A 19,437-nucleotide genomic window follows, 5' to 3' on the forward strand; every position below is an offset into this window, starting at 1 on the left:
GGTGATGGTCCCTGATGCCCTTGGGTTATCTGGTCCTGGCCACGAATGGCTGCAGGCAGCTCAAAAGCTATCACCTTTGCATGAAACCTGACTTTTCAACAAAGCACTGATTTTTAGGAGAAAGCCTGCCTCGGAAGGTCCCCGGTTATACATCCCTGTGTTTAAAGGGCTTGCATTTACTTAATTGTTGGGGGGTTCAGCTGAGACCATATGGCCAAAAAATGCTTTTCTCCAGCTGAGTGTGCACACAACATGCAGTATGTAGAACATGGCCTTCTCAAGTGCTAAAAAACTCAAATATATTCCTGCTGTGACCCAGATGATACTGTAAGATTTTGGATTACTAGTTGCTAAATGCAGGACTCTGAGGAAGGTGAGAAAAACATCCGGCTCGAACTGTGTTTCGCCGTGTATTTCAACTAATGATGTGTCTGGGAAGTTTGGGGAGCTGAAGATTGTTTTGGGGTTTTTTTTTCCCTTTCAGAGGAAGGCTTTGCTGCTAGATCAAAGATTGCATGCTAACAATTGCAGCAGTACTGCTGCCAACTATTTTTGTCGCCAGTTCCTAAAAAGGGATCTGTCTGGGGGATGTTGGATTCTGCAGGGCTTGGGCTGCATGCTGTAGGTATAGAGGTGAGCACTGTGGTAATGTTTTCAGAAGTGTGAGTTATTTTATTTCTTTTTCGATTTAATTTGGACAAGGCAGTCTGTGTGAGAGGCTCAGGATTGACAGCATTTGCTTCTGTCTGATGGGTGCTGAAGGGAAGATGCTGCTTGCAGAACTTTGATGCCAGGAATTTACAGGCTTGCTTTTGACGCACGGATTACTTGGTAGCATGCAAGTGGGCATTCCTTTAGATGCCCTGTCTAAAATACATAATTCTCTGGGCTTTTGTGCCAGGGAAGAGGACAGAGCACTCTGAGTGCTGCTGTAGCTCGCTGAGTGTAGCTGTGGGCACTCCAAACTGTTTTTAGATGCAGGGAGACTGAAGCAAATTGCCTGCTCTTGAGAGACTGCTCAGAGGCCTTTGCTGGAGATGCGGTGAAAGGAGGCGGCTTTTCCTGTGGAAATGTGGGTGCAATTTATCTCCCATTAAGCACAAGATCTTCTTAAAATCCGAAGCCTGAGGTTTCCCCTGCTGGTGCTAGTGGAGCTCTTTTGCAGTCATGTGAAGGAATGGAAACTACTTTGAAAGCCCTCTGACAATCCTTGTGAAAGTTTTAACTTCTCTTTGACTTCGCTCTGACTTTTCTCCTGCAGAGCCCTCTGGGCGCTGGCTTTGAGGACAAGCCTGGGTGCATCCCCTGGCCTGAGTTTCCCTCCTGGAGCCTAGCGAGGAGGAGGAGGACCTCGTGTATTTGAGATGTGCTTCTCATGTGCAGGGAAAGCAGGGATGTCAAAGTGATGCCTTGCACGCAGGTGGCTCAGGAGAGGTCCGTGTCCCTCCCAGGTACCGTTTGCGGGAGGCAGCATGGATCTGCCCAGAGCGGGTATGCAGGGCTGCTCGCCCGAGAAGCTGCCATCTCCTCACAGCTGCCCAGCAAGTGCAGGATGCTCAGTGCAGCTTTTTACATAGGTTCTGTCTGCATCCCACCATCAGCCCACCTTGTGGCAGCAGTGGCCACCCCAGCCCAAAGCAAATCGGCACCTCTGGAAATCTGTTTGCAGGGCAGGGCCAGGCTCTGCTGGGAGTCTGTCAAGGAGATGCATTACAAATGCAGCCGGGAAGGCTCAAGGCAGGGAGCCAAGTCTTCCTGGGGCGCAGGATTGCAGGGCTTCTGTCAGAGGACTCCCAAGTTTTGCATGCAAAGCGGAGCCTTCCTCTCCCTCCTGAGGTAGGTGTTGCATCACCAAGTTGATGGGCACACCTGATTTCCCTGGCACGGGGGACCAGTGCTTTCTGCTGTGTCCTTGGCTAAGTCTGCCACCAGCCAAAACAGCACTTCACCTGCGGTGCCCAGCTGAGCCCCCAAATAGCACCCAGGGCCGCGGGCTGCCTGCCTGCCTACCTGCCTTACATGGGAAGCCTTCCAGATGGGACAGCCTGTGCTAGCCTTTCCTCCTAATGTGTTTCTCTCTTAGTAAAGGTTGTAATTAGATCCTATGCTGCAGCAGAGCACTGTCCCTCCTCCCTGCCCGGTTTTACCCTGGGCTGGGGGCTGGGTTGCACAGGGCCTGCCCACAGTGCCCAGCAGACCCCAGTGCGGAGATCTTTAGGTGCAGGGGGTTAGTGGGGCTGGGGTGTTCCAGCTTGCTTTTGGAAGCATTATAATTGCCTTTAAGAGGTATCTCCTAGCAAGGCTCATCACTGAGGGGCAGGCCTGCACGTGCGGTGGTACTGCACGTCTGGACCCAAGCAGGTTTGCGCAGCACTAGCCTTGATGTTGTTGTGCCTGCAGCATAGATGCACTGAGGGAAACCTCTGCGTGGCGAGGCAGGGCTCCCAGCACACCGCCGGATGCAACAGAAGAAGATGCTCTTCCTCTAAGCCAGATCAGTTACAGCACTGAAATCAGTTACAGCTCCTTAGTCCAGCACTGAAATCGGCTCTTGGATCTTTGACCCTCAAGTAATAAAATCAACAAGGAAACTCTCTGATTTCCTGGTTTCTCTTTACTAGGCGAGAGCCCTGCTGTTAGGGCCCTAGCCCAAGTCTCACATGTTATTTAGCTCAAAGTGTGATGCTCTTGGTAATGATGGGGAAAGGAGGGCAAACTGCTTGGATGCCAGAGCTGAGCTGCCTGCCCTGAACGCTGGTTTTCATTCCCACACTTTTTCTTAGTATTCTTGTTTCTCTCCTCTTTGCACTTAAAAGGGACCAAACTTGCATAAAGGATCAAGCAGGGAATCCCCTTGCAGGAGCCACTGGTAGGAAGATAACACTGCCCTGTGCAAGTTAGTTTAGTGCAGGTATCGATGCGCCCCGTTGCTGCAGACCACCATGGAAGCCAGGAGTATAACTGGGTATCGAGTGGGACAAGTCAAATTTGTAAGCAGCAGATCCATGAGTAGCTTTTGAATGGGGTAATCCAAGTGTAACCCCCAGTTCTGAAAGCCCTGTCCTGCATGGGGCAGGAGGTGCAGAGCCTGTGTCAGCAGGGCTTTCCTGACTCTTACGCTGTTTCCACCAGGACCATGCCTGCCACTGGAGCACTGGTCACTGTTGCGCTGACACAGAATGATACGAGAAATGAGGGTGTGTGGTTATGCATTTCTGTGTCACAGGAGCACTCCCGCTGTTTGTGTTGCCGGGGAAGGAGGAGCAGGGGTTAGTTTTAGCAGAATTCAGTACATATTTTTTGTATGCTCTGGACTGCTTGGATGTTAAAGAAGTGAGGTTTCTGTTCCCAAGTTAGACGGAGCCTGGCTGCAGTCCTAAGGGAGGACACAGCGTGGAGGTGCTTCCTGGCTTCTCCCCAGCACCAGGGTTGTTTTTCATTTGGCTGCACATACTCAAGGGGACACTTTTCCACGGGGACTATCAACTGAGAGTGATAACCTATTCTTTTATGGATCATTACTGGTTTTGTACTGGTTGCCTCAGGGAGAGAATAAATTCAAATTCTTTGTTAATCTCCCATTCTGTTGGGAGTGCCACCTTATTTTGCATAGCTGAAGACTTGTGTCACATTAAAATTACCTGCTGCTTTCTTCGGTAGCAAACCGTTTCTCTGGGGATGCGACATTCCCGTTCCATCTCTGGTTGCAGCTCTTGGCTCTTCTTCCCATCGGTGTGTCTAATGGGATGTCCCACTGAACTGGCACCTGGGCTGCAGCAGCCCAGAGTTGGTTCATGGAGGGCCACAGAGACAATAATGCAGAGCAGGCATGACATAGCACAAATACATTGGTATGTGTGACCTTGGAAAATAAGGCAGCCCTGACACCCCATCGCAGTCCATCGGATGGCAGGTATTTAAGGGCTGTGTGCTGCTGCACAATAACGTTGGCCAATGTGTCATGCAGATATATCTGCATGTGAGCAAGGGTGCCATGCCGTAAATCCTGGCTTGCTCTTGGGCTTGTGCTCTCTCAGCTTCGGTTCCGTTGGACCTTCCTTGCCTCTCTGAAAGTACCATGTATTTCCACTGCATGCATTCAATTGATTTCAGGTATACTGATCTACACAGGGAATGGGGACTTTGGACTTAATTTTCCTACTATTGGAGAACTTTAGCCCAGGATTGGATTTCTGGGGTTTGGTTACTCTGCTTGGAAGGGCAGATGAGGTCATACACGTTGTCCAAAGCAGTAAGTGCAGCGCTTGCCTTGTAATGCTTGTACAATAACAAATACTACCTTGCTTTTCCAGGGAAGGGAATGAACCTGGGGATTCCGCGAAAATAACATACAGCGAGTTGCTGCACAAAGTCTGTCAGTTCGCCAATGTCCTCCGCAGCCAAGGTACGCAGCTGAAGCAAGAGGAACATTGGATACTGGGAATGCATCAGACCGGGGTTTTGGAGATTGGGCTCGTTTTTTGTCTGGTTGTCAGTCTGTTGATTAATTCTGTGCAAAATACTTCACCTCTCTCTCTGCCTCCACATTTGTAAAGCAGAGTGGATGCAGATTTGCTCTGCAATGCACCTTTGGAGATTCATCTCTGGCTCTGTTTGTGAAAACTAATCAATGCTGGCCAAGTCAGTTGTACAAGGAAGAAATCTGTGCTCAAAACTTGCTGCTCAGGGATTCTCCAGTGAGCAGTGGGCACCAGTTACACTTCTGCCTCCTTCAAGGGCTGCGTCCAATGAGAACATGGAGCGTTCATTGCAGTCATCTTATCTTACCAGAGCTGTAGGGCTTGAAAGGCAAAACCCAAGACTGGTTCAGCCCTAGTTCCATCTGAAGCTTTATTGTGTACATATAGATGCTGATTTAAATCATTAGTTTCTTTCTGTATCCTGTCCTTTTGCCATGTGATGTGTTTGTTTTCTCTCCGCAGGTGTGAAAAAAGGCGACCGAGTTTCCATCTACATGCCAATGATCTTGGAGCTGGTTGTAGCCATGCTGGCCTGCGCCAGGATTGGAGCTCTGCACTCCATTGTGGTAGGAACAAGCCCTTTGTGTTGCTCTTGGTGCTGAGCTCTTTGCGGAGAGCAGCTCTTCTTTCTGGGAGAGGAGTTTGAAAGATGGGTGCTGACCATGAGATGGATGGAAACTCAATTAAGGTGCTGCTGTTGCCTAGCCCTTTTCTGCATTAAGTGTGGAATGAAGCTCCTTTAGCTGTCTCCATCAGTGCCTGGTGGTATCGTTTACCGCGGGTGAACCGCACAGCTGCTGTTGGTTTTTTTGAGTTGTATTTTTTGTGTTCTTGCTGACTTGGTTGTGTGATCTCTGTCAGTTTGCAGGTTTCTCGGCAGACTCTCTTTGCGAGCGAATTCTTGACTGCGGTTGTTCTCTCCTCATCACAGCAGGTAAAACATGCATCTGTGCCCCTGAGCCATTACTGTAGCCTGTCTGAAAGGCCCTTATTTTAAAAGCCAGATGCACTTGGAAATGGAAGAGGAAGGGGCAGTGCTTTAGCTGAGCTGCCGCAAGGCGGATGCACCGCTTGTAGCGGTGCTGGAGTACTATTTTCCACTTCGAATGTACAGTGAAGCATATAAGCAGCCCGCCCACTTTGTCCTGTAAAGCATGATGTCACCAGCTGCTAATAAGATGTTTCCAAACGCTTCTCATCCATTTTCCTCTTCAAAATCAGCCAGATGTTTGCAAGATGTATCGTTTATGAGGCAGTCCTAATATGAGAATTCCCTCCCTTCCCAATTTTAAGGACATTTCTGCTGCAACTCTCAGCCTTGTAAAGCAAGGAAGTGGTAGTGTTTGCATGCACACCCGCTGCATTTCTCCAACTGTTTTTGCAATAGTGCAAAAAATAGTGTTTTTATTAATAGGTCCATGGCATGGAAAAAACCCACTAAACTGCGGTCTGTGTTCTGGCCATGTTGGATTATTTTGCACAGAATATACCCAAGGGACTTGTTGGGGTCAATTTGGAACCTCTCCCAGGGAAGGAATTTCACCATTTCTCTTGGATCTGTTTCTCTAGGCTAAAAGGGTGTATTAGGAAACCTTTCCCATCAGCTGCCTGACTGCTTTCCCTCATTTGCAGTATGTGAGCTCTGCTCTGCCCTCCTGAAACAACTGCTTGTTGCTTCCAGCTGTCCCAGGCTGCCCTGGCCGTGAAGGCCCTCTAATGTCTTCCTTACCATTTTGCAGATGCCTTTTATCGAGGGGACAAGCTGGTCAACTTGAAGCAGATTGCAGATGAAGCCCTTCAGAAATGTAAAGACAAGTAAGTCTGGATTCCTTTGTAAGGAAGGCATCGCTACCGGAATCTGCTCCCGCACACCTGGGTATGGAATCTTCATAGGTGGGCAGGCTCTGCAGCAGACACGAGCTGCACCGCGTTCCTGAGCCTCTCAGAAGGAGTATGTGCTTTGACTCCCTCATCTTAAAAACATTTTCTTTTAACTTTCCTCTTGTTTGTTCTGACCTGAAGGCCCACATATTGGATGGGGGAGGATTTGCTGGAGAGAGATTGATCCACCATCATAGCGGCCCATGGCAGATCTCCCAGTTCTGCAACAGCTCCTGGAGTGGGAGGGAATAACGCACCACTATACCAGTTATGAACACTTGGACACAGTGCTGTGGGGCACATCAAGATGAGGCTTTAGTCTTGTTCCAAAGCCACTAATTCGACAACAATGAAATAAATCAGAAATTATTCAAGTTTGGGAAATGGCTGTGTAAACAGGAGTGGGCACTCCAGTTGACATGCACCAACAAGTGCACTGGATCAGGGCCTCACTGTGCACGAATATATGGTGAAGCTGCTTTATTTTTTAAAAAATGGAAGGGGAAATAATCATGGTGAAATGGCTTTGCCAAGCTTACAGACAGAGTCTGTGTAGCTTGTGTGAGACTGAATGTGGTCTTATAAATTTGATCAAACATGAAAATTTAGGGCAGGTAGTGTGCGTGTTAGAAATTCAAACTTTATAAAAGCATGTCAAACTCTAAAACTTGAAAACGTAAGTGTATAGGGCTGTAAAAATAGGTACCTGGGAGGACAGAAGTGATCTTGGAAGTTGGGAATGAGCTGTTGGAGACAGTGTGTTGGTACCCTGACAGGGCTGACGGGAGGTGAGATCATTGTGTTTGCATTATGGGTAGGCTGCGTTAGCCCCCATGAGGGGACAAATGCCCACTCTTTTCCTTGACGTATAGTCTGGCTTTGGAAGCTTTTCCTCCTTCTGAATCAGACAGTTGGTCACGCCTAAGGATGGGAGCAGCCACCTAATATCTCCTGGGTGCTGTGCAAGGTCTTGTTCATGGGTACAAGTGGGCAAGTTTGGGATTTGTAAGGAATCTGCCCAGTCACTGCCCAATCCCCCTTTCCTCCATAAGAATCCTACCTGATAAATCCCCAGGAAGCTGTGCACAGACCTTTCCTGCTCTCCAAGCTCTGTTCCTGTGGCTGTGCGCCTTGAGAATTCATGGTGTGCCTGGAGGTTGCGTGGCACCGTACGCTGTAGCTCAACAAGGGCAGCTCAGGGCCCCTGCTCTGCCTGCAGTGCTGCCTGTGAAGGGCGGGCTCAGCCCGTGCCCGAGCAGCCTGTTCTGACAGCTCCTGCCTTTTACAGGGGCTCCCCTTTGAAAAAGTGCATCGTGGTGAAGCACTTGGGGAGGGAAGAGGTAGCAGTGGACGGGACATGCAGCAAATCTCCCCCTCTCAAAAGGCTGTGCCAGGATGTACAGGTATGCTCCTGTGGGGGTGAGAGGGGGGATTTTATGGCTATGGGCCTCTACCCAGCAAATCGATCGGTGCAAAACCGCTGCAGTGCTTCCCTGGATGCTCCTGTTCTCTTGACTCCTGTTCCTGTTTTCTCCCCTTCTTGCTGTTGTTGCATTGCGAGTGGTCTGAAAAATGGTTCCTTTTCCTTTACCAAGATCCTCTCCCTGCTGCTTCCTTTAACACCATCACTAGCTGCCAGCCCGCAGGACCCCTGCGAGCACAGCGGGTACATCTTCCAAAGCCACTAGGACAAGGACAAGATGCCTGTTTTCCTCTGTACAGTGAAGGCTTTCCCTTCCTAATCCTGTAACTCTCTCTGCTTTTTGCAAAGACCGATGCCGTCCTGCACCGTAGCTGTGACAGTGGAAGCAAGAGGAAAAACAGGCGATTTGTGCTCATGGTGTGGGTTCAACGCAGCCCCCCGACATGACAACAATCATATGCTGAGAATAGTGCAGCCTCTGTGTAGCTGGCAGAGTAACTGCGTCAGCTGCTGGGGCTGCGGTTTTCCCTTGCAACTGAAACCAGATGAAAGGATGTGGGCCAGAGGCATGTGGCGAGGTGGGGGTGGAAGGAGGGGAAGGTGTCGTGGAGCCGTGGCTGCCTGCTGAGCTCCCGAGGCTGGTGTGCAGTCTTGCTGCACCCGGCTGCTACCCGCTGTCTTCATCTGCTTAAAAGGCAGGTCGCTTTGAACTACCAAACGGCTCCGTGTCTTACCGTGGTGTCTTCGGTCCCTGTGTGTTTGGTGATTATTTGCATTGGGTTATCCCCAGGCTGCTGCTTGCTCAGAAATGGGTTGTATTTGGGGAGCACATGTGAGCTTTGGGCTCTGTTTTCAGAAGGATGGTCTGTGTGCATCCCTGGAACAAGAAGTCCCAGCAGATTCTGTATCTTTGAGCTACTTTTCCTTGTTCAGCTGTGTTAATTTTATTGGGGTGTTGCTCGATGTTTGCCAGTCTGGCTGTGTTACACTGGCCTCCTCTGCCCCCTCTCTTGCGAGGGCAGGGTAGCTGCAAAGGGCTGGGAATACCGGAGCAGACTGGCCTTCCTGCACAAGGTTTCCCTGGCTGGGTGGTCGCAGAGAAGCCTGTCCCTGCACTGGGTGCTGTGGGTGAGGTGATGTTACTATGCAGACTGTCCCGGGAGGAGGCTGGAGGGTGTCCCTTACCCTGTGGGTTTTGCTGCTGTACTTGTTCAGACGCTTTGTTAAAGATTGCTTTCCCCGGTGAGCACACTTACCATGCTGTCGGCTTGTGTGACACTCTCAGACGGTCCGTGGGCTGTGCGCCAGCTCTGCGCTTCTGTACCCAGCTGGCTGCGTGCAGGGGTGGCCTCTGCGACCCGCTGCACAGGTGGTGGGTACCCAGGGAAGGTGCTGGAAACAGGCAGAGGGCATCTCCTGGCCTGGCCCGGGATCCAAGTGCCCTCCAGCCTGCCAGGATGGTTTCCCAGCATCCAGGCCTGTGGGCTTCCAGCTCCCTGCCTGCAAAGCCCAGTGTGGATCCTCTGCTTCTCAACTTTCACACCCTCTTTGTGGATTTTTAACAGGAAAAAAAGACTGAGAGCTCACAGAGACTCCATCCCAAGGTATTTACACACAGCGCTGCCTTCCTCCTCGTGGCATCTCCCTTCCGCTCCCCCTTCCTAACCGCTCTGACTCTGCACGGCCACACGTGCCTTCCTAACCAGGTTACCAGCAGTTGCATGTTAGTGGTAGTTACCACTCGCCGCTTGGCCAGAGCTGCCCACGGTTTCGGGGCGAATGCAGTGCCACCAACTGTGCTGCCAGAAACAAATCTGCATCCATAGAAGCCCCTGAGCGCACGTCAGCGTGCTGACGGGAAATGCAGAACCCCAGGATGCGCTGTCAGCGTTCGGATAACGGTTCATCTCTGCCTTTTTTAAAAGCAGCTGTCGCAATGCACTTCCCTTTGCGGTGACGCTGGCAGGGATCACCCACAGCTTCCCGGCTGCAGTGATGTGCCATGGGCAGCAGACCTGGAGCTCTGGAGCTACAATGTGGACTCTGCCTGCCCCATCCAAGGAGCTGGGGCCTGAGGACCCCACGAGCAGGCAGGCAGAGGCCTGGCCTCAGGGGCTGTGTGCCATGCCGTGGGGCTGACCTCCTCCATGGACAGTGGAAGTTGGGGGCTAAGGTGGAGGGATCCTTGAAGGAGGGATGCAAGAAAGCCACTGTTGGATGGGCTGGTGTGAGCCTACCTTGGGCTTGTTTGACCTGGTGCTTTGCTGGGGGCTTGCTGGTGGGACAGACCTGTGGAAACTGCTTCCCCAGGTAAAGCCAGGAGCCCTGGGGATCTGTGAGGGCTTTCCAGGTGGGCTCGGTTACACCAGGCTGTCCAGCAGGTAGTGTCCCCTGCACCACGTGTGCAGGAGCTGTGTGCTGGGCCGTGGGGTCCCGGTGCCTCCAAATGGCACGTGAACATCTTTAGGCTGCAGAGAGTCATCGTGTGACCTCGTGGCTGCTCTGCTCTCTGTGCCTCCGTGCAGCCCAGCTGAGGGGGCTGTGGGGACTCTGTGCAGGCTGTGCCTGTGCAATGGGCTCTAGCTCTGCGAGGAGAAGTGCCCAGGCTGGGAGCTGCAAGGCTCTGGGTCAGCGTGCTGGCCCTCACAGATGTGCACATCCGTGCTGAGGCTGGGGAGTGTTGCCCACGTGGCCACCCCAAGCTCCTTTGAGGAAAGGTGAGCTCAGGTGGAGTTAGGTCTTGCAGTGATCTGTGCCAGCTGGCACAGCACAACTCTTGGGGTGACTTCTGCCCACCAGCCACAAGCACTGGTGGCTCTGTTACAGCTCTGGCATCCTCGAGTAGCTCCTTCGGGTGGCCAGTGCTGGGTGCTTCCACGTCGGAGCAGCAGGGTAATTTCCTTAAAATCAGGTTAACAGATTTGTTTTGGTTTCTTTTTTTTTGGGGTGGGGGGTGTCTGCAGGCCGAGCAGTGTGAGCCCAGCAAACATGTTCCTGTTTGTCTCGGGCCATGCTGCTGTAGGGGTCCCCGCAAGGCGTGCGGGACAGGTGGGTGTGCGGCTGTGCTGGGGGAGGCTCGCTGCTTGGCTGTTCCGGGGCAGCCCTGTGGGCAGGAGAAGCCTGTTTGCTGGGAGAGCACGGAGCAGCTGCTGCCGTGGACCCTCTCCTGGCTGCTACTGCTGAGTTATTTGCGATACCGGTGGTCTGGGCAACCTGCTTCAGGTCTTGCAGCCAGACGGTGTTTAAAGGTTTTCCTCGTGGCTCTGGGCTGAGAAAAGGAGCTTCTAGAGTGGGGGCTGCAGCTGTGGTGCATGGTTTGCAGCAGGCAGCTCTGGGGCAGAAGCTGTGCTGTGAACATCTGCCTCGATGGTCTGTGAGGGGGGTGAGGTTAGGGCTGCACCCCTCGTCCCCCCCACTTCTCTTATTTTGGGCAAGCCTGTTTCTAATCTGTTTTTCCCAGACTCCCTGGAACCCAGCCACGGACGTGTGGTGGCACGAGCTGATGGGTGGTGCCAGCACGGAGTGTGAGCCTGAGTGGTGCGACGCGGAGGACGAACTCTTCATCCTCTACACGAGTGGCTCAACTGGGAAACCCAAGGTATGCTTCCTAGCCCACCGCCCACGGGGCCGGGCTGAACCGCAGTAATGCCTCGCTGTGGGCGCTGCTGAGGGTCCTGCTGGGAGGCCCCACTAAGAGGAGGATCCACAGAGCCCTTGGGAAAGGGGCTGTGCTGGTCACTGCTGCTGTTTGAGCTCAGTGGGCTGGTGATGCTCAGCTTGGCCCGGGAGGGTGAGGGCCTGGGTGGGCGCTTGCGCTGACGGTTGCTTGCCTTCTCCTCCTAGGGTGTGCTGCATACAGTGGGTGGATACATGCTTTTTGCTGCCACCTCATTTAAATATGTGTTTGATTACCAACCGGAGGATGTCTACTGGTGCACAGCTGACATCGGGTGGATAACGGGCCATTCCTACCTCACTTACGGACCCTTGGCAAACGGGGCAACTAGTGTGTTGGTAAGTGCTGGGTGGCGGCTGGGTGCTTTTACCCCAAGAACGTGGAGGACACGGTGCTGAGCTGCATCCCTGCATTGCTGTGTGACGAATGTGCTTCTCGCTTGCGTGCAGTGTGCCGCGCTCTGTGAGAAAGGGTGACGGTCCCCAGGGAGGGCATGGGTGTCTGCTCGGTGGCAGATGGGGGAGCTACTTGATATGTGACTTTTGGGTGTTTAGTTTTTCAAGTGCTCCCCTGTTTCTTTCCCTTAGAAGTACAAGCCTTGTGCACCAGGGGAGCCAGGGCTGCTGCAGGGTAATGTGGAAGCCGGATCAGGAGCAGGGAGTGATGTTTTCACTGCTGATGCCAGTTTGACAAGCTGGATTTAACTCCTGCGTCTGTATTTCTCTTGACAGTGTACAGCTGTAACTTACATACAGATCAGGGAGCCAGAGGCCTGTGCCCAAGACTCCCTGGGGAATTGCAAGCAGGAAAATCGGTGTCACGTTGGGGGAGTCCTTCTGGGGGTTCTTGGTGCTTCGGGTTGTGGTTCTGTCGCTGTGTTTGGACCTCTTGCCTTTTGCTGTGTGGGCAGGGTCAGTTGTGCTGGTGGGACTGTCGCTGTGGTAGCCGCCCAAATGCCGGTGCTGCTAGGGTGTTTCAGGGGACATCTGCTAGAATGCCTGGGATGGGGTGATTCCAGATCTGTCCCAAAAAAACACTAAAAGGGGTCCCTGGGCTGGGCTGGTTTCACTGTCTGGTGCCCTGGCATTTGTACAAGGACACGCTAGGGTCCGTCTGCTGCTCCCTGTTGCTGCCGGCTCCTCCTGCACGGGAAGGTGCTGCAGGTCAGTAGCAGTAAGGAGCGGCTGTCTCACTGCCCTGTCTCCTGCTCAGTTTGAAGGTGTCCCCACCTACCCGGACATCGGGCGAATGTGGAGCATCGTTGACAAGTACAAGGTGACTAAATTCTACACAGCCCCCACAGCCGTCCGGCTGCTGATGAAGCACGGGGAGGAGCCTGTCAAAAAGTGAGTGGCAGCCCCCAGTGGCGTGGGGATCCCTGGCTCCGGCACAGCCAGAGGCTCCCAGTGGGGGACAGGGGCCCCAGCTTCCCCTCTGAGCAGCAGCTTCCCCAGCGTATTTTCTGAACAGACCAGGATCTTGTGCCTTCTACACAGCAATATGCAGGCTGTGTCTCTGCGCTCCCGGCGCTAACTTCATGGTGGCACTTCTGAGCTGGTGGTCCTCTTCCATCATAAGCTGCAGCTAAGCTCAGAGGTGGCAGGTCCTCCCTGCTCCGGACCAAAGCTCCCAGAGGTGTGCTGGGCAGAGTGCTCAGCCGTGTGCTGCTGCTTGGCCCAAGGAGGGGAAGGAGCAGAGCCAAGTGGGAGTGTGGGGCAGGAGACACCAAAATCACAGAGGTCTTCGTTCTTCCCCCATGGAAGAGGGCCCAGAAGGGTCTGAACCATGCCTGGAAGCCCCAAGTACACTTTGGGTAGCACAGGAGTTCCTGTAGGCTCTGCTGTGCAGCAGGCTCACCGCTGCTGCTCTCCAGGGCCTGCTGAGCCCCTGCCAGCCCCCTCCTCTCCACAGGCACAGCAGGAAGTCTCTGAAGGTGCTGGGGAGCGTCGGCGAGCCCATCAACCCTGAAGCTTGGCTGTGGTACTACCGCGTGGTGGGAGAAGAGAGGTGCCCCATTGTGGACACGTTCTGGCAGACGGAGACAGTGAGTCCTCACCTGGGTGGCCCTGGGACCTCTTTCCCTTGTGCTCCCCACAGGGTGTCGTTGCAGGTGTGCCCTAGTGTTTCTTTGTTGTTATGTGGACTAGTTCTTTTGCTTGCCCAGGAGAGTCCGGTGTGGCCTGCAAGTGTTGCTTCCCCTTCTCTTTCTTTCCTGGACCTCAAGCAGGCTCCAAGGGGGGACCTTCCTCTCCAAAGGGTCCCTGCCAAGGTCTGCTCTGGACCCTGCTCCCCTCCCCTTTCTGTCCCTCAGCATCCCCAAAGCTTTGTGCCCAAACCCAGGCTCCCTGTCCCCTGCCGTATCCTTCCTGGGGCCCTGTCTCTGCAGCTGCCCCGAGCAGCCTGTATGTGACCAGAGCCAGTGCAGATGTCTGTGGCGTGGGCTGGCGTGGCCCACACTGACTCGTGTTTGTCTCTCTTTGCAGGGTGGCCACATGCTGACACCCCTCCCTGCCGCCACCCCTTTGAAGCCGGGCTCTGCTGTGAGTACTTCTGCTCTCCTGGGGCAGGGAGGGCTCCCCGGGGAGCAAGGCACTGCAGCAGCCGCTGGCACTGTCTGTGCCATGGCCTGGTGCTTACCAGCCTGCCAGGGTGATAGTGGGATGGTGGTGTGTCTGGGGGGCGGCCACCACCCAAAATCCCAGGCCTGGCCTGGTGCAGCTGTGCTCACAGGCCCATGTGCCACAGCCTCTCCAAAGCTGCCCTTGCTCTGCATCCCACTCCTGGTTCGGGGGTTTTAATGTGTGGGCTCACCTCCCTGTCTCCTTGCTCTCTGCTCCCCATGGCAGACGTTCCCCTTCTTCGGTGTGGTCCCTGCTATCTTGAACGAGTCGGGGGAAGAGCTGGAAGGAGAAGCAGAAGGCTACCTGGTAAAGAAGGGCTGATCTTCCCTCTCCTCCCCTTGTCCATTCCCCGTGAGCTCCAGGACCTTCCTGGGAGCATGTGCACATCTCTGCTTACTCTGGGTCCACCCAAGGGACCCCCGTGGGTGCTAGGAACTCCCTCCACTGCTGTAGCTTGCTGGGGGCTTTATGCCGTAAACAAACCATTCAGCTGATGGTTAAATGCACTTGCACGCATGGGCAAGGCGGGAGGATGGGAACAACTCCTCGGCCAAGCTCCTTCCCCCGTGCCAAGCCTGGCGAGACTTCCCCAGAAGATCAGCACTGGGCAGCAAGTGTTTGAGTGTCATCACTCCTGGCTCTGCCTCCAGCGTCTCCGTCACCGCCTGCGGAGGCTGCATGCGTCTGTCGCCATGGTGCAAAGCCCAGGTTATTGGGTTTGCTCTCACTGACTCAGGTCTGCGTTTTTCACCGTCAGGTATTTAAGCAGCCCTGGCCAGGAATGATGCGCACACTGTACGGAAACCACCAGCAATTTGAAACCACGTACTTCAAGAAGTTCCCTGGGTACTATGTGACAGGCGATGGTAAGGTTGTCCAGAGGTGTGTGGCTGCAGGGGCCTGGGGATGGCAATTTAAATTTTGCCACGTCCTGGCCTCAGAATCCCTTATCAGTTGCTCTGAGTGCTGGCACTGCTTCCTCACGCTGTCATTTCTGGCTATTTTTAGGCTGCAGGAGAGATAAAGATGGCTATTACTGGATCACAGGGCGAATTGATGACATGTTGAATGTTTCTGGTAAGAACGAGTTTTGTCTTCAGTGGGGACCGATACGCTTTCTGACACTAGTTAAGAGACATCTTGCTTTATGGGGGACACTTCTGCATCCGTTTCTGACACTAATTACAAAGCTACCTTGCTGTATGGGGGATGGTTCTGCATCTGTGACTCTGCCCAGCAACCTGTCCTCAACGTGGATTTAATTGCTGGGTCAGGTTTATTTCAGAGACAGATGAGTCTGTGACTTTGTGACATCACTTTCTCTGGAGACAGCACGCTGAAGGGAAGGAACCTTCTCTGACCTCCTGGAGGAGGTCCTTAACCAGCCATGTTGCCTCCGTGCTGAAGGATTTAGGGCCACAGGGAATCACAGAGGCTGGGCAGGACCGCGTGGTCCGTAATCCAACCTGCAGCTCTGTGTAGGGCTAACGAAGCTCAGAGCTACAGAGGAGGAGATTCTCCCGCCTCTCTTGACTGAGTCTTTGAGATCCAGCCGCTGCTCAGCCCATCACTTTACATATATACCGCACGTAATAGCTCCCTCGCTCCCTTCCTCGAGGCTGTGGTAGCCTGCAGGTACTTACCACAGCACCTCACAGGCAGCGGTTACTTGTCCCTGGATCAAACCAGATCCTTTCATCTGACCAGCAGTGCTTGATCGTTCTGGGAGTTGACCGCCTTCCTGTGGTTTTCTGCGACAGCAGTCCCAGGGCGGAATGTCAGAGTGCAGGTACAGGAGGGAGTTGTGCCCCTGCCCCGCGATGGGGAGCGGAGTTCCATCTCCCCAGTGATGAGCTGGAGCAGTGCCTGGCGGGGCTGGGTCCTGGGCTCTGCAGGTGCAGCGTCTTCCTCCTCTGACCGTCCAGCTGGCCATGTGGGCAGGTCTCCTCTCACCAAACCCACCCCCTCCTCAGCCCAGGCTGTGCACAGTCCATCATCTGTTACAGGAAAGCAGGTAAAGGTGGGAGGGAGAACAGCCGGGGGAGATGGCCTCGCCCTGCAGGTAAGCAATACCTGGCAGCCTTCGGGGCAGCCTGGCCCCTGCCCTGTTGGAGTTTCTCTCTCCAGCTGTTGTCTTTTCTCAAGCAAATGAAGTTGATGCTCTTAGACCTATAGTTTAGGGCCTTTTACACCCGCAGGCTTCTTCCTCCCAGCTGCAGGACCCCAGCCTGGTGCTGGGGTCTGTAACACACTGCCTCTCCTTGCTTCCAGGCCACTTGCTGAGCACTGCAGAGGTGGAGTCAGCCTTGCTTGAGCACACTGCCATCTCAGAGGCTGCGGTGGTCAGCCACCCGCACCCCCTGAAAGGCGAGTGCCTCTACTGCTTTGTGACCCTGAGAGATGGCCACGAGTTCACCAAGAACCTGACAGATGAGCTAAAAAAACAAGGTAGCAGCAGACGGCGTTGGGGAGGTTACGCAGCAGGGAAGGGCAGTGCTGGGCAGGTGATGGAGGGGTTAAGGACTTGGGTACTTGAACGCGGGTGCCCGTAGTCTGGGCAATGCGGTGTGGACAACTGCAACAAGGTGCCCCCTCTGATTAGAGAGCACGGCTGGTGAAGGCTAAAATTAGTTCTCCTGGCCTTTGGCTGCTCATGTGATGCCAGCTCTACCTCCTGGGAGCTGGCAAGCTGCGTGAAGGACTGCGGTACCTGGCAGGCTTCCATTGGCAGCAGCGTGGGCACGGCTGCCACAGCTCTCCCTGGCAGTTCTGACTCACTGTGAGGATCATTTGGTTGCTCTGGGGGTCAGTGCTGTGGGTGTTTGTGCTCTGGTCTCGAGGGAGCTCTTTAACTGCCACAGCAGCCTGCCGCATTTAATATGTGAAACAGACCCTTGGCAGTTCCTTCTCTGTAGGAACCCAACAGCAAATCAGTCCTTGCTCTACCAAAATGGTAGTAGTGGTTGGTGTAGCCATTTTAGAGGTCTCCTGGAGATGGAGAGAATGAAAAAACGAGGGCCCTTGCCTTTGGGAAGACGTGCTTGTTAGCCCTGTTGTCATTGCAGGCCCTGCTGCCCGCTCCCACAGCCCCGAGGCTGGGGTGCAGCACCCCCAAGCGCTGCCCTACCACGTTCCCCAGGAGCTGGGCTCTGCACGTCTTCACTTGGTCATCCTGCCTGAAAAGGGGGTGTGTTCTGTCTCCTAGTACCTACAATGAAAATACTTCTTTTTTTCTTTAGTCAGAGAAAAAATTGGACCGATTGCAACACCTGATTACATCCAGTATGCACCTAGCCTGCCCAAAACCCGCTCAGGTAAGGGCCCAGTGACAGCACTGGGAGGACTGAGTAGCTCCTGCCAGTGGGAGGAAATCAGCCCTAAACCGCTTGTCCAGGGCCACTCAAATTCGGGGGGGAGCAACCTCAGGGCAAGCAGGGTGCTGTAGGTCTGGGCACTCCCCCCTCCTACAGATGCTGGAGATCCTGACTCCCGCTTTTCTTTCATGGTGGTTGTTACAGGAAAGATTACCAGACGGATATTAAGGAAGATCGCCAAAAATGACAAAGATCTGGGGGACATCTCCACCTTGGCAAACCCGGGCATCATAAAACATCTTTTCAACAGCAGATGTGACACTACGCAGTAGCAGCATGACTTGTCCCTGCTGAGCAGAACTGTAGCAGCAGCAGTGTCCCGATGAGCACGTCCCTCGAACGTCCGCTGTCTGCCCTGGGAAGGAAACTTCACTTTTTGAATTGAATGTACGAACGCTGGGAATGAGGGAAAGGCTGGCTCGGAGAGCCGTGTCTCGCTAGCGCGTCCCTGCCTCGGAGGAGTGTGTTCATCATGTTCCAGATGGGTATGGTATATCTGAGGTTCAGCTCACGCTCCTCCGTTTTCAGCACCTCATTCTTGATTTTTAATTTTTTTTTTTTTTTTGGCGGGGGGGTGTGGTTAATTAACTTATGTAATTGAGGAGCCCTGGTACCTTGCGCACAGTGGGAAGGAACTCGGCGGGGGAGGCTGGAGGGGAAGTGGTCTGGAGTTACCCAGTGCAGGCAGGCGAGGGAGGTACATCTGCCGCTGGCCACGCACCAGCTAAGCTTCCTATTCTACTTGGAGCGCTGCAAGCTGCGTGAGAACTTAGGACACTCGCATCATAACGGGGCAGCAGTTTCAGTCCTGCATCCACCATCCAAGCCTGTTGCTGGCAGAGGTCCCCTAGCCTGAAAGGGAGCGGGGCAAGGCTCAAGGGAGCTCTGTGCTTCAAACAGGCTTTTTCAGAGCAACTTGGTACCAAGGTCTGCTGCTTCCTGACTGCATGGTGCTGGCTGGTGTGGTTTTTCCTCAGCCCAGGGTCCTTCAGGGGCCATGGACACCACAGGGAGCCACGTGTGGTCTAGGAGGAAAAGGCTTGGTCTGATGTGCCCCAGAGAGCGCTGCTTCCACCTGCTCGCAGCTGGGCTCCACCGCTGTGTGCTCCTTTCGTGCCCTGGGGTAGGAGTGGGTGCTGTTGATACCAAAGGAGGGAGGGGAAGGAAAGCCACGCAGCAGCCCCTTTCCCATTGCAGGGCAAACGGGCACTGGGTTACAGCACACCATGACCATCGCTACAGCAAAGAAACCAAGGCAGGCAGGGCTGTGTTAGTCCTAGATGATGTTTTTCCCATTAGGGAAAAAATGGTGGAAGATGTTTAAAGTTAGCTTCTGCTTAAATCTGACATGGATTTGTGATGATAGGAAAAACACCCAAAACCTCTAACCCCAGAGCCTGAACATGACAAGGGTACTGCCAGAGCCATTCTTCTTCAAATGAATTACGCTTAACTCCAGCCTTGGATTGAGCTGGGAGATACCTCCTTTGTAATGTCTATAAAAACATGCATGCGAACTGTGTGATTTTGCACTTAAACCAAAGGAGAACTGGGCTTTACAACTTGCTGCAACAGCTGTTTCGGCGAGTGCCAGCATATGGGCTTTACCTGCAACCTGAGCTGACTTTTGCCTGGCCAGGGAAGGATGAGGTGAGCACCCCTGAGGCGGGGGGCTCAGGGCAGGTGGGGCGGGTGCTCTGGTGGGCTGTTGTCCAAGTCCCAAGTCTCACTCCTTACCTGCTGCTCTCACTGGCACAGCACTTGGCTGTGATCCATCAGCTCGGTGCGTGCCCGTGTCCCGTGCCCCGCCCCAGCTCTGTACCACTGGATTGTGCCACCTTGTTGACAAGGATTCCTACATCACTTCTCCTCCTCTGTTACTCTGTCTGCGATGTAATTTTGGCTGGAAACAGCTAGAGTTTTATGCAAAATGAAATAAAATTCAAGGAAACAAAATGGAAACAGGTTTAGAGAGTGTGCA

At 53.6% G+C, this 19,437-nt stretch overlaps 1 protein-coding gene across 3 annotated transcripts in view; it reads left to right on the forward strand.

The window, feature by feature from the left end:
• The window catches only part of ACSS2 (acyl-CoA synthetase short chain family member 2), a 33,214-nt gene extending 13,796 nt beyond the window's left edge, over window positions 1-19,418 (forward strand). For 2 of the 3 annotated variants that reach the window (XM_037403160.1, XM_037403162.1), the window contains 17 exons: window positions 4,314-4,405; window positions 4,944-5,047; window positions 5,343-5,415; window positions 6,221-6,296; window positions 7,651-7,765; window positions 9,351-9,389; window positions 11,246-11,383; window positions 11,629-11,799; window positions 12,674-12,807; window positions 13,373-13,505; window positions 13,945-14,001; window positions 14,308-14,388; window positions 14,840-14,948; window positions 15,091-15,159; window positions 16,354-16,530; window positions 17,322-17,396; window positions 17,601-19,418. In XM_037403160.1, the coding sequence (XP_037259057.1) occupies window positions 4,314-4,405; window positions 4,944-5,047; window positions 5,343-5,415; window positions 6,221-6,296; window positions 7,651-7,765; window positions 9,351-9,389; window positions 11,246-11,383; window positions 11,629-11,799; window positions 12,674-12,807; window positions 13,373-13,505; window positions 13,945-14,001; window positions 14,308-14,388; window positions 14,840-14,948; window positions 15,091-15,159; window positions 16,354-16,530; window positions 17,322-17,396; window positions 17,601-17,728 (1,771 nt within the window). In that variant the 3' untranslated portion in view covers window positions 17,729-19,418. The remainder of the gene's footprint in view (window positions 1-4,313; window positions 4,406-4,943; window positions 5,048-5,342; window positions 5,416-6,220; window positions 6,297-7,650; window positions 7,766-9,350; window positions 9,390-11,245; window positions 11,384-11,628; window positions 11,800-12,673; window positions 12,808-13,372; window positions 13,506-13,944; window positions 14,002-14,307; window positions 14,389-14,839; window positions 14,949-15,090; window positions 15,160-16,353; window positions 16,531-17,321; window positions 17,397-17,600) is intronic. The other variant, XM_037403161.1, reaches the window with a different exon arrangement.
• Window positions 19,419-19,437: the final 19 nt, after the last annotated feature.

Source organism: Falco rusticolus, chromosome 10, assembly GCF_015220075.1.
Source record: "Falco rusticolus isolate bFalRus1 chromosome 10, bFalRus1.pri, whole genome shotgun sequence".
Taxonomy (NCBI): Eukaryota; Metazoa; Chordata; class Aves; order Falconiformes; family Falconidae; genus Falco; species Falco rusticolus.